The sequence below is a fragment of the Panthera tigris genome, chromosome A1, assembly GCF_018350195.1.
Source record: "Panthera tigris isolate Pti1 chromosome A1, P.tigris_Pti1_mat1.1, whole genome shotgun sequence".
In the NCBI taxonomy this organism is placed as follows: Eukaryota; Metazoa; Chordata; class Mammalia; order Carnivora; family Felidae; genus Panthera; species Panthera tigris.
This window is the reverse complement of record NC_056660.1, coordinates 227,094,094-227,107,541: the sequence shown is the minus strand read 5'-3', so window position 1 is coordinate 227,107,541 and position 13,448 is coordinate 227,094,094. Positions and strand designations below refer to the sequence as shown.

Sequence of the window (13,448 nt, the reverse complement as noted above, 5' to 3'; positions counted from 1 at the left end):
CTGTAATAGGACATAGCACAAATCTGCATAACCTGCATAGTCACAAGTGGAAGTGTATATAAAGATATTTAAATTACAGATACATGTGTATGTGTGTATATACACAACACAGTATTATCCATAAATGATATATGTCAAAGTACAGGGTGAGCTTAATGCATTATAAAGATGAAAGATATTTTATTATCACTTACAGGTAACTCTATATATCAGCATTTAAGTCATTTTCATATATATTACATCCAATTGAATTGAAATATAAAATATGCTTGGGGCACCTGAGTGGCTCAGTCGGTTGAGCATCTGACTTCAACTCAAGTCATGATCTCATGGCTTGTGAGTTCAAGCCCTGCGTTGGGCTCTGTGCTGACATCTCAGAGCCTGGAGCCTGCTTCAGATTCTCTGTCTCCCTCTCTCTTTCTGCGCCCCCCCCCCACTCATGCTCTCTCTCTCTCTCTCTCTCTCAAAAATAAATAAACATTTAAAAAATTTTAAATATGCTTAATTTTAGGCCTACATATCTGCTGTTTAGCTAAAAGATTAAAATGGACAGCTTATGTTCTTATTAAGACATCTATTGAGGGGTGTCTGGGTGGGTCGGTTGGTTAAGCATCCGACTTCGGCTCAGGTCATGATCTCACGGTTTGTGAGTTCGAGCCCCATATTGCGTTCCGTGCTCATAGTTCAGAGCCTGGATCCTGCTTCAGATTCTTTGTCTCCTTCTCTCTCTGCCTCTCCCCTGCTTGTGCTCTCTCTCTCAAAAATAAATAAACATTAAAAAAAAATTTTTTTAAAGACATCTAATGCTTGAATAAGATCTTCCCCTTTTACTATAAATCACCAAAAGCAAATGAAAAATCTTACATTAGTAAAGTGTAAAATGCTCAATAGCATATTATAAAGAAAAGTAAAATATCTAAAACAATGTGAAAAGACAATAAAAAGGTAAGTAGAAGCTAAAAATAAAACAAGATCACTAAGTGATAAATCAGTCATTTGAATATTAATGTGGATAAAGAAAAGCCAATTGGAAGGAGGCATACGGGTGAACTGGAAAAGCACAGAACATATGGGGACCTGGTTTCTCACCAGTTTCTGCAATCGGCTAACTGTGTGAACACAGACAAGTACATCAGTCTCCCTCGAACTGAGTACATTCATAGTAACGGTAAAACCTGACATTTTTAGAGACCTTCACCGTGGAAAAATACTTTCACATATTATCTCTTATGATTCTACTCCAGAAACTCATCTTAAAACTATGCTCTGAAGAATCAGAAGGATTTTCCGCAACCATAGGGGCCTCTGCAGGAAGCAAGGATGAAGTCAGGAAGGGTTTCAGGAGTCCAGCTCCAATTCCACCAGAGCAAATCTATGGTCACCTGTTTCATAGCTTAGTCTTCTGCATATGATTTCATTTGGAAAAGTGGTTCTGAGTCTTTAAAAAAAAATGTGGAATTTCTTTCTCGGCTCTATGAGTCTCATTTTTTAAAAAGAAAACCTAGTGCCATACAACTATTTAAAAGACAATTATATTCAAAACATTTTAAGATTATTTTTAGAAAAGATCAACTTTTTCAGAAATTCTCTAAAGAAACTTTCTTAACTTCCTGTGTTGTTTAACTTTTTAAAGGTATGTGTAGATTACCTCTAAAACAGAAAGGAAACACTTAAAATAATATTTGTTGGGGAAAAAATTGAGATCTCTCTCTTAAAAGACTCACTGAATTGCCTTCGCCAAAAAGATCAGGGCATCGTACAACTTTTGCCCAAACTACACACTTTCGATAGTTACAGGGATGCCATTACTTATTAATCCAAGCCAATGGAAGTAAACTAGACTGTTCTAGATGAAGACGGGCATATAGTCAAACACTGACAAAAGCTGTGCATGTGACACCTTGGGGAAAATAAAAGAAACCATAAATGAAGATAACCTGTCAAGCAACAGACGTGTGGCCTCGACTGGACCGTGTGCTATCGTGGTAACACAGGAGGGACGCACAGTATCTATTTTCTCGTCTACAATTTCAGTTGCGTTTGGATCCAGGTAAGCAGAAGATACCCAGAAAGATGCTCATCTCCCTCAAAACTCGCTTTAGCATGAACGGTGGAAAATTACAGTGAGAAAGTTAATTATAGCAGGTTAGGTAATTGAAACTTTCTAAAATTAATGAGTCTAGCTTAGTAGAAAGCTTGGATACTCAGCAGTCAACAGGCACTGAGCAGACTACATGATCCTATGATGCTTCTGAGCAGGAAAAGAAACAGTGAACTATCGATGACAGCTTGACATCGGGGTCGGAGGGAATTGGGCTAACGTAGCTGGGAATCAGCTAATGGGACCTGAAAGAACACACATGTTTGTGTTCTAAAAGCCTGCCTATTATTGTCCTAATTATTACATTCCAATGTGGTGCAACTTCTAGAAATCTATTACATCGTTTATGAATTTTGATATCAACAAACAGGCTGCTTTCTAGATAACATATGCCTTTTTTCCAGGGAATTAATAAATGTCTCGTGATAAAGCCTACAGATCTTTATCACCCTGAAGGAGTAAATAACACCAAGAGTTACTAGTAAAAATACAGTGACAGGGTCTTGTTACATACTAAATGATTTGGCTGGCCTTTGTCCCTGGTTCCTAGGAGGGAGCCTTTAAACACCTGCAATTCCCCGAGTAATAAGAATCTGTTGTTCATGGTGGGTCCCCTCAGTCTACTCTTGCCCGAAAGGCCAACTGTGTGATTTGAGGGTTGGTGATTTGGACCACGTGACATCAGTGGATATTTTGGGAGGGGAGGGGGCTTGGAGACTGAGTTCAATCACATGGCCAATGATTCCATCAGTCACGCCTACGTCATGAAGCCCGACAGAGCTCTGGACAGCGTCGTTCAGGTGAGCTTACCAGTTGGGGACGCACTTGGATGTGCCTGGAAGACAACACATGCTGAGGACACGAGAAGGTTTCGGCCGGGACCCTCCCAACCATTGCCTCAATGCATCTCTTCTTGTGGCTGATCCTGATTCATATCTTTTATAATGAAACTGTAATCATTAGCACAGCACTTTCCTAAATTCTGAGAGTCATTCTGGTGAATTACGGAGAGAGAGTCATAGGAACCGCTGAACTTTGAGCCAGGTGTTCAGAAAGGCTGGTGGCCTGGAAACTGAGGCAGGTGGCTGATACCCAAAGTGAGGGAAGGTCTGGGGGGGACTGAGCCCTTTGCCTGTAAAGCCTCAGTAACTCCAGGTAGTTACTGTCAGAATTACATTACAGCCCTAAAGATTTACTCCAGTCTCAAGAAATGTGAATTGATAATTACCCAACATAATAGGGGGAAAGAATCACACTTTCATTTAATGTTTGAAAACCTGCATCCGCAAAGAAGTTATAGTTAAAGCCTTTAAGGGGATGCTCTCCTAAAGTAAAACTGACAAAAGTTCTTCAAATGTGAGACAATACCAAGGGAATGTGCATAATGTCAGTAACAAAGGAATATGTATAACATTAGCATCTTGCCAGCCTAGGGTAATTTAACGTGCTATTCCCCAAACACGAAAATATCACAGCTCAGTCTTTGCAGTTTCAGGCTGACCTTCCATGCAGACATTCCTTCCCATCACGACACGGTAAATGGTATTCATCTGACAGAGGGCTAGCAGGTGTTGGAAACTCCATCTCTAACAGGAGCAGAAAACAGTTGACAGTCTTATTTAGAAACTTAACCAATGGTCTTAGTTTATTGGCGCTCTCCAGTCACCAATTACATGAAGGGATAAAAGGTCAGGATGTAGCCAGGCTGTCAACAATTTTTATTGCTCTTTGATATTTTAATTCCAACAACCACAGCACAACAAAGTTAATCAAGACCAAAGTTCTTCGGGTTGGAATTCTAAAAATTCCCCTTCCATCTTCAAGTTATGAAATGTACCCTTTTTATTTACGTATTAATGTTCTAACAGATATGAGGGATGATGTGAACACAACCCAAGCATGAGTTGACACATAGGATTCTCTCCCCAGTTTCCACAGGGTCTTAAACAACTTAGGACCAGAGCAAAACCACCAGGCCACCACTGGGATCCCAGTCATTCTTGGCAGTGTTGTTCACAGAAGCAAAGCAAATTTGAGGGATTTTTTTTTTTCTATTACTCCTCAATAATACAGTAGGGTAAAATCTTGAATGTGCTAACTCTACGATTTATTCCTGCAATTGATAATGGGAGCCATGGTGTAATGTTAAGTCAGGATACAACAAAATAAATCAGCAATGTCGGGACTGGAGATCAGACGAGGAACGAAAGCAAGACTGGAAGAGAATTAGACTTGCACCAGTCGGAGATCTTTCCACACTAATACCCCGGTGTGGACCCTGAGAATGTGAATTATGGAGAGGTGGGCAGGGAGAATGAAGAGAAAGAAGGAGATGTGAAAAGTATTTCCATAGCTACATTTTCAGACCTTGATTCAAGAGAGACCCATCAAAGACGACCGGTGTATCTAGCCTAGAGGCTAGAATAATAGTAACAACCACAGAAGAGCAGACACTAGGGAGAGGAAGCAGGTTTGGATGGAGGAATGAATGATATTCCTTTCAGTTTTGGGTTTTACATGTTCACAGGCTTTCTTTACATATTTTAAACAGTACTGGGGCGTTTAACTCCCTGTATAAGCTTTTTATTTCTCCACAATTTAAGATTATACAGTATAACTCAACTAGGGGGAGATTCTATTGCAGGTAAATAATACAGATAATGGAAGGCATATGTAGGGGACTTATCACGGCTGGGAAAAAGTACAGATGAAGTCAATGGGCACAGGCTTCCCAGGGAAGACAGTAGAGCCTCTAAACTTTATCACAAACTTGGTCTTAACGAGCAATACCAAAGAGCCAGTACCTGAAACATCAGTGGGGTGGTTGCAGAAGAAAAATTCAGACTCTTGGTTATGTGACTTTCAGAATCGTATTTTGACATAAATCCTTTGATAATGACTGTTTTGGCTGTTCCTTGCTCCCCAATTAACAGCACGGCCTAAAAGAGAAGTTGAGAAAGAAACCCAAGGAATGCAGTAAAATGATTATGGGCTACATCGTGCTCCCCCTCTCCAAATTCACACGTCGAAACCCTAATACCCAGGGCCTCAGAATGTGACTGTATTTGCAGAGAGGGCCTTTAAAGAGATGATGAGGTTAAAATGAGGCCATTAAGGTGGGCCCTAGTTCAATCTAACCAGCCTCTGTAGAAGAGGAGGAAGTCTGGATACACAGGTAACAGGAGGGATGAGCACAGATAAAGACCACAGAGAAGGCTGCGAGCCAAGGAGAGAGGCCAAGCTGCGAGCCAAGGAGAGAGGCCCCCGGGGAAACTAAACCCGCCAGCACCTTAACCTTGGACTCCAAGCCTCCAGAACTAGGAGGAAAGAAAGGTCTGTCATTTAAGCCACCCAGCCTGTGGTGATTTATTTGGGCAGCCCTGGCAAACTAACACAATTATCAGAAGAGAAGAATGTCTCTTTGGACAAACGAGTCAAAATTCACTGTCTCTCAACTAACATGTGAGAACAAATTACTTGCTCATGAATTGGAACCAGGCAACTCTACGGCTGTCAGTGGAGAATAATAAAAGTAGTATATCCATTTGGGTCATATTTTCATTTCCTCTAGACAGCAACCTAAAGCATTCTAAGATAAATGCAAGATGCCTTGTGTTTTCAAGGGACGTTTGAAAATGTGCTATTGTTAGCAATTAAGTTAAAGAGCCGTACCTTGCCCTGTTTAGCGATGGTTTTGATTAGGAAGTCGGTCCTCACGTTGTCGACATTTGGTACCAGGATGGAGCCGTATTCTGGAGTGACGTCAGGTGGATACACATACTCCTCGGTGCACGTGTTCCAGTGAAGCCACTGACCTGAGGTGCACACAGAACATTCACATATTCATACGCCTATTAATGATTTAATTCCTAACGGTCACGAGCAGATGTCCCGGACATCTCATAAAGCATCTTTCAAAATCTCCCCGTAAAATAAAATGATTAGAATGGTAGCTGTACGTAGTATTTAAGTATGTGTCAGCCGAGTCAGAATTTCCCAAGGAACAATTCCAAAGTGGTAATATTAGGAAATATTAAGAAGTGTCTTGGAATTTTCTTTTTAAATATGTCAGTTTTCAATAATGTCTGAATAAAAATTAAGAATACAGCGATAAGGGACTGGGTGGCTCAGTCGGTTAAGCGTCAGACTCTAGGTTTCAGCTCAGGTCATGATCTCACAGTTCATGGGTTCGAGCCCTACATGGGGTTTGGTGCTGACGGCACAGAGCCTGCTCGGGATTCTCGCCCTCTCCTCTCTCTCTGTCCCTCCCACGCTCACTCTCATTCTCTCTCTCAAAAATAAATACACATTCAAAAAGAACACAGTTGGGATGCCTAGGTGGCTCGGTTGGTTAAGCGTCCGACTTCGGCTCAGGTCCTGATCTCACGGTCTGTGAGTTCCAGCCCCGCGTTGAGCTCTGTGATGACAGCTCAGAGCCTGGAGCCCGCTTCAGATTCTGTCTCCCCTCTCTCTGCCCCTCCCCCACTCACGTTCAGTCTCTTTATCTCTCTCAAAAATAAACAAACATTAAAAAAATTTTTAAATAAAAATAAAAAATAAAAAAGAATATAGTGATAGTAGTATGTACCTAAAACCACTTAAAATATCTAATCTCATAAGCTTTTCATTACGTATTTCCTTTAATTATAGAACCAAAAATAAAAGATACAGAAATATTGTGTGTATATATATATATATATGTTTTATATAGATGTACTTTATATATGCACATATAAATAAACTTAAGGTATATCTGGATAGATCTATAGACATAGATAAACACATTTAGTAAAAATATACTTCACACTTTGTAATCTTTATGTAAATTTCTGATTATATTATACAAATGACTGAAATAGATCTGATCTGGAGATTTTTCTTTTCTAATTTTTTTTAAATTTTTTCTTAACATTTATTTTTGAGACAGAGAGAGACAGAGCATGAACGGGGGAGGGTCAGAGAGAGGAGACACAGAATCTGAAACAGGCTCCAGGCTCTGAGCTGTCAGCACGGAGCCCAACGCAGGGCTCGAACTCACAGACTGCGAGATCATGACCTGAGCCGAAGTCGGACGCTCAACCGACTGAGCCATCCAGGAGCCCCTCTAATTTGTTTTAATTCATTAAAAGTTTAGTAAATAATATACCTCACAAGGGGAAGATATGCATCTGGGACACAAATGAAATAAAGTTTTGAAAAAGAAACAATCAGGTTTCATCACACATAAAGATTTCCCTTTTAATTTCACAGCGTGTGTTTTAATTACCATTTAGAAAAATAAAGCTATGTAAACATTAAGCCAGTGGAAAAACCTGCTCCCGTGTGTTAGGTAGGAACGGAAGCAAGTGTCCTCACCACTGGACGAGACATGATAGTCAAACATGGTGTCATCGGTTCCTGCTAGAGGCGGCAAATCCAAGGTCAGCGCTTCCTGAGAACGCAGCCAGTGCTCCACCCGGCGTCGGCCCTCCAGTTCCAGCACGGCCCCGATGCTCCACATGAGGGAGAAGACATACAGTCTCCCCAGGTGCTCTGCGGTGACCTCCGCACCTTGCTCCTGGGCACGGAAGAAACTTTTTGTTTTAGTCACTCAATTCTCAAGCCTAAATTGTGCTTTGAGGTTTCAATAAAAATAATAAAAAATGTCAAAGGGACAATACCTTTTCCCAAGACAAGAACAAGGAAAAGATGAGTAAAACTGGAAACATACAGAATTTAGCTCAATACCAAGTCAGCGCCCAAAATAAATCTGGATGTTTATTAGATGACTGTGAACTTGCCACTAAATTACAAACCCGTGACTTACTTGGGGAGAAAAGTAATGAGAAAAATAAAAACGATCCAGGGGGACGTTTGAAACATTCCCCCATCCATAGCTCTAAGAGAGCCAGTTTCAAATACTATACTCTCTGCACAACACGGCTCAGTTAATAAGAGAGAAATTTCTAGAAAGTTGAGCAATTTACCTTTGGAGGGATCAGCCCTTGAAGCATGTCAATGCTCTGCATGATCACAAAGGCCTCAGGTATCTCCATCTTGTGTTCTAAGTTCTGAATACTGAAGCGATACAGGTCGGGAAAAGACTTGATGTACAGCTGACGAAGAATTTCAGCTTCTTGTGGTGAGCGCTTCTTAAGGAAACCCTGTTAATTTACATATTAATGCACTAATAAATGTATTAGCATGCCAGGAGAATGGCCGTTTTGGGACAAAAGTTTTTTAAATATCAACGGACTATAATAACAACATCTAATGAGAATACTGCAGATGGGATGTGCCAGGCCTTGCTATACATTCTTTCATGCGTTAACTCATTTAATGCTCAAAATAATGCTATGAGGTAGGAGCTATTATTATCCTCCTTTTACAGATGAGAAAACCAAAGTCCAGGGGCCTCTGGGTGGCTCAGTCAGTTGAGCGTCCAACTTCGGCTCAGGTCACGATCTCACGGCTCGTGAGTTCGAGCCCCGCGTTGAGCCTGCTTCGGGTTCTGTGTCTCCCTCTCTCTCTGCCCCTCCCCCACTTGTGCTCTGTCTCTCTCTGTCTCTCAAAAATGAATAAACATTTAAAAAATATTTAAAAAAAAAAAAGAAAGAAAGAAAACTGAAGCCCAAAGAGTTTAAGTGATGTGCCCAGGATCCCACAGCCAGTGGGTAACCAGGTCCAGAATTCAAACCCACATGTTCCGTTACCACCCTACACATGTGCTCAGGTCTTGAAACCAAGATGGACAAAAAGTCTTCAGCTCTTGATTAAAATACACGAGAAGACAATGAGGAGGCATACATAAGAGAAATAATTCAGGAAAAGAAAAAGGACTAAAAGATGAACACAGCAAATCCATACCCACGTTTTCTTAAGTGGGAAACAAAGATTTATCAAATTAGCTGTTTCCTTTTATTTCTTCTGATGTAACTAATAACCAGTGTGGGAAAATATCAAAGAATACTCAGGAAAATGGAGAATTGAGTCACTTGGAGATCCCACTGTAGAAAAGTGCGTGTGATCCCTAACAAAATACCACATAACACACAATATTCTCTGAAGCTGAGACAAGTTCCCTTGGCCTCAAGAGATCGGCTCATTCTTAGACACTGAACAGAAGCAATAAAATGTTGATTCCAAATTATTCATCAATTCATGAATTTACCAAGGTTCCACGGCAACAAAAACAGAACATAGCACTTTCAAGTTGATGGAAGCAGAAAGGTCATACACAAGGCCAAGAAATCAGCTTGGCTCCCAGGAGCTGACAGATTCCTATGAACAAAACTTCTCCACCTGCCTGCCTCTAATAACTCCCTAGAGCTGCCTGATACTGCTCTAAACACTTTCAGTCTGATTCTTTGTGAGTCTTGCTTCTTGCTAATCATTTGTGAGAAGAAACTGCATTATTGAAAAGCATTATAAAAAATTAGGTAAGTGCAGCATTAAGACCTTATTCAGCCTCAACATAGAACATAATAGAAGCTTATTTCATAAAAAGCAAAGTCTAAATATTCATTAGCTAGTGGTGTAAAAGTATTTTTTAAAAGCCTTCGTGGATGCGAAGTATTGGGGGAAAATCACACAAATACTTTTTTTCACTTTGAGCTTGCTGCTGTATCTGTGGTTGCCAAATCTGAAGCTACTTCAGTGCTTTTAAAAACAAAAACAAAACCAAAAACAAAAACCAACTCCTGGACCTCTGTCCCCAGAGATTCTAATCTGGTAGGATTGGGGTATGACCCAATCACCTGTATTTTAAAGAACTGTCATTGATGACTATTTTTGCAAAGCCAGGGTTCAGAACCCTTGCTCTGTATTCTCCTTAATGGATGGATAATTTGATTGTGAAATCTGAAATCTTTAGAAGCATGTTTAGTGACACATCCAATTACACGTAAGCAACATTTTGCTATATAATCCCCCCCTTTTTCACATCTTGACACTTCACCAAACCTAAACCCTTGTGCAAGCCAGAGTTCTGTAAATCCTGAGATGATATTATCAAAAGCTAAGGCATATTGATACAGAAAGACAAGTACAAAAATTTAATGATGATGTAAAATAAACACCTACTTAATTTAAATTATGATTTTATAAGTTTTCAATCAAAATCATTTCTAAAAAATTGGGTAAATAAAATAATAAATTTAACTAACAATGTCAAAAAGAGGTTTCACACGTGGCTACTCTAATAAGCATTCTGCCCAGGGCGCCTGGGTGGCTCTGTCAGTTAAGTGTCCAACTTTGGCTTAGGTCATGGTCTCACAGTTCATGAGTTCAAGCCCCACGTCAGGCTCTGTGCTGACAGCTCAGAGCCTGAAGCCTGCTTCTCTCTCTGCCCCTCCCCCACTCATGCTCTGTCTCTCTCTCTCTCTCTCTCAAAAATAAACATTAAAAAAATTAATAAGCATTCTGCCCTACATTATAGTATTTATTTAGTAAAATATCTAAGTATACAAGGCATTTAATTATAATCTAATTATAATCAATACATTCTAGAATGTACCGGTGATAAGAAAATAATATAGCTTTTCATGAATTGAAGAGACATTGTCTGAAATATTATTTCCAAGAACAAACTTAAAACGAATATTATGGCTATGGAATCTCATCAAAATTCCTTATATACAATTTTAATAAATTGTTTTCTTCAAGCTAATGTTTCTAAGATGGGCGCTCCCAAACTTTACAGGCATGAGTACCTTTTAAAAATGTCATGAATTCCCAAAATGATAAAATTAAATCTCACTTATTCACAGTTTGGCGGGATTAGTGATTCAGCTAGGCCTTGCGATTACTCCACAACCCACAGTGGACTTCACGGGTCTAAGGAGATGCAAAGAGCCCAGAAGAAATCAATCAGAACACCGATGGCACCTGGAAGGGACAATCAGGGTTTCGATGTCCCGAAGGATACAAGATCTGCCAGAAACAGTAGCAACGAAATGCAATCACACCACAGGTCTGCAGAAAAATCAGCATGCACTGTACCAGAACACGAAAAGATCCATTTTCCTCTTTGGGTCCACAAAAGAAAGACTCCATGCTGATTCAAAGGGGCACATGCACCCCAGTGTTTATAGCAGCACTTTCAACAACAGCCAAATGATGGAAAGAGGCTAAATGTCCATCAACTGATGAATGGATACAGAAGATGTGGTTTATATATATATACAATGGAGTACTACCTGGCAGTCAAAAAGAATGAAACCTTACCATTCATAACAATGTAGACGGAGCTAGAATGTATTATGCCAAGTGAAATAAGTCAGTCGGAGAGAGACAGATACCTCATAGGTGGATGATCTTGAGAAAGTTAACAGAAGACCATGGGGGAAGAGATGGGGGAGAAAAATAGTTACAAACAGAGAGGGAGGGAGGCAAACCATAAGACACTCTGAAACAAACAGAACAAACTGAGGGTGGATGGGGAGTGGTGGGGGAGAGGGGAAAATGGGTGATGGGCATTGAGGAGGGCACTTGTTGGATGAGCACTGGGTGTTGTATGTAAGCAATGAACCATGGGAATCTACCCCAAAAACCAAGAGCACACTTTACACACTGTATGCTAGCTAATTTGACAATAAATTATATTTAAAAGAAAAAAAAAGCTGGGCATGAAAAAAAATTAAATTAAATTAAATTAAATTAAATTAAATTAAATTAAATTAAATTAAATTAAAAAAATGAAGACTCCACTATACCTCAAGAATAGGACTCCAATCGAGGATAGAAGAACTCATGAAAACCATTCCATTTCTTGAGACAGTAGCAGGTGAAGCGTTGTCAATGTTATGAGGTTCAAAAATGATCTTACAGTTTGGAGCCATGGGAATCCGATCACCATTGGCAAGGGTTAGAGTTTTGTTATCATCCAAAACAGAATTCAGATTTTCAATCCAGATGGCATCTACTGGACCATCAAGAACTATCCAGATATGCTCCCCTAGAATAGCCCACGAAAGGCGGGGGGGAAAAATACACACACACATATATACATATACACATAACTAGTGTACTTGAAGAAGTACTATAATTTGATATAATTTTCATTAATATTTAAATAAAACTTTGATAGAAATGATTATCTTATTTTGTCACATAGGACTTTTCCAGTTCTATCTATAGCCATTGTTTAAAGCACATAACCAAAGGAAAAAAGTCATTTGTTCGTTGAACAAATATTCATTGAGCACCTTCTATGTATCAGCACTATTCTAGGGTCTGGGGACATTACGGTAAAAATAAGACACTGTCCTGTCTTCACAGAGCTTACATTCTAAGGGGTAGAGATGATAATGAAACCAATAAGCAAATAATATGTAAGATAAGAACAATCAGGAAGAAAAGAGGATGGGGCATTGCTTTTGATAAGGTAGTCAATAAAATATTTCAGGAGAGTGAAGTGATGTAGGGATCTAGAGGCAGAATTTTCCAGGCAGTAAGAATACCAAGTGCAAAGGTCTCAAAGTGAGTACAAATTGAGGCTGTTCTAGAAAGCAAGAGTTGGAGAAGAGAAAAGGGAATGTAGTGCCATCAGAAGGACAGGCAGAACCATGGAACTGATTCTGGCTGGTACATGTCACATTTGAGATGTCCCACACACATCCCACAACGTTGTTGAGCTGGGGATTCAAGGGAGAGGTCAGGGCTGAAGATTAGAATGTAGAAGCCATTGGCTTAGAGATGGCACTTAAAACCATGGACTGGGTATGTTTCTTCTAGGGAGGACAAGTAGACAGAGGCAGGAGGTCTGAGCACAGAGCCACTTCAAAGGTCAGACTTCTGGTACAGTCTCCTTTGCAGACTCCTCCCTCTGACAGACCCCTCATGAGGCAGAAGTAGAAGGACAGCAAGCAGGTTAAGTTTCCCTGATGTCAAGTGACAGAAGAGGTCCAAGAAGAAGAGTGATCAACCGTGCCAGGTCCTGTGCAAGCCGGACTAGCCTGAGAACCGACAATTTGTATCTGACAAGCTGGAGGCCATGAGCCCCTTGGAGGGGCTCCTGGGGACAAAACTGATGGGAATCACTTAAGGAGATATTTGGAAGTAAAAAAAAAAGTGACAAGCATCAGCAGAATGGTCAACGGAATGCCATCGCAAATTTCGGTATCTGGTTTAATAATTCCTCCTAATTTCTTAATCTCTAGTCTCTCTTACTGACACCATGACCCAGTTTGCAACTCTAACCTTTATTTACTGTGCCACAGCTGTAAAATATTATGTGTCAAATAAAATGCTTTTAAAAATCTTAATTATGCTCAGTCGACTGAATTTAAGTAAAATGATGATCTAAACACCCGAGTCACTTAGAAAAAGTATGTTGCCTTCTTTAAAGAGGGGGAAAAAAAAAACCACT

The 13,448-nt window shown here is 40.0% G+C and overlaps 1 protein-coding gene across 1 annotated transcript in view; it reads right to left on the bottom strand.

The window, feature by feature from the left end:
• Positions 1–13,448, bottom strand: part of DNAH5 (dynein axonemal heavy chain 5) — a 283,958-nt gene that overhangs the window by 104,672 nt on the left and 165,838 nt on the right. Inside the window, exons 43-47 of the mRNA XM_042997483.1 lie at positions 11,794–12,035; positions 8,068–8,244; positions 7,457–7,658; positions 5,774–5,916; positions 4,906–5,040 (exon numbers count right to left, since the gene is read on the bottom strand). Coding sequence (XP_042853417.1) covers positions 4,906–5,040; positions 5,774–5,916; positions 7,457–7,658; positions 8,068–8,244; positions 11,794–12,035 — 899 coding nt within the window. The remainder of the gene's footprint in view (positions 1–4,905; positions 5,041–5,773; positions 5,917–7,456; positions 7,659–8,067; positions 8,245–11,793; positions 12,036–13,448) is intronic.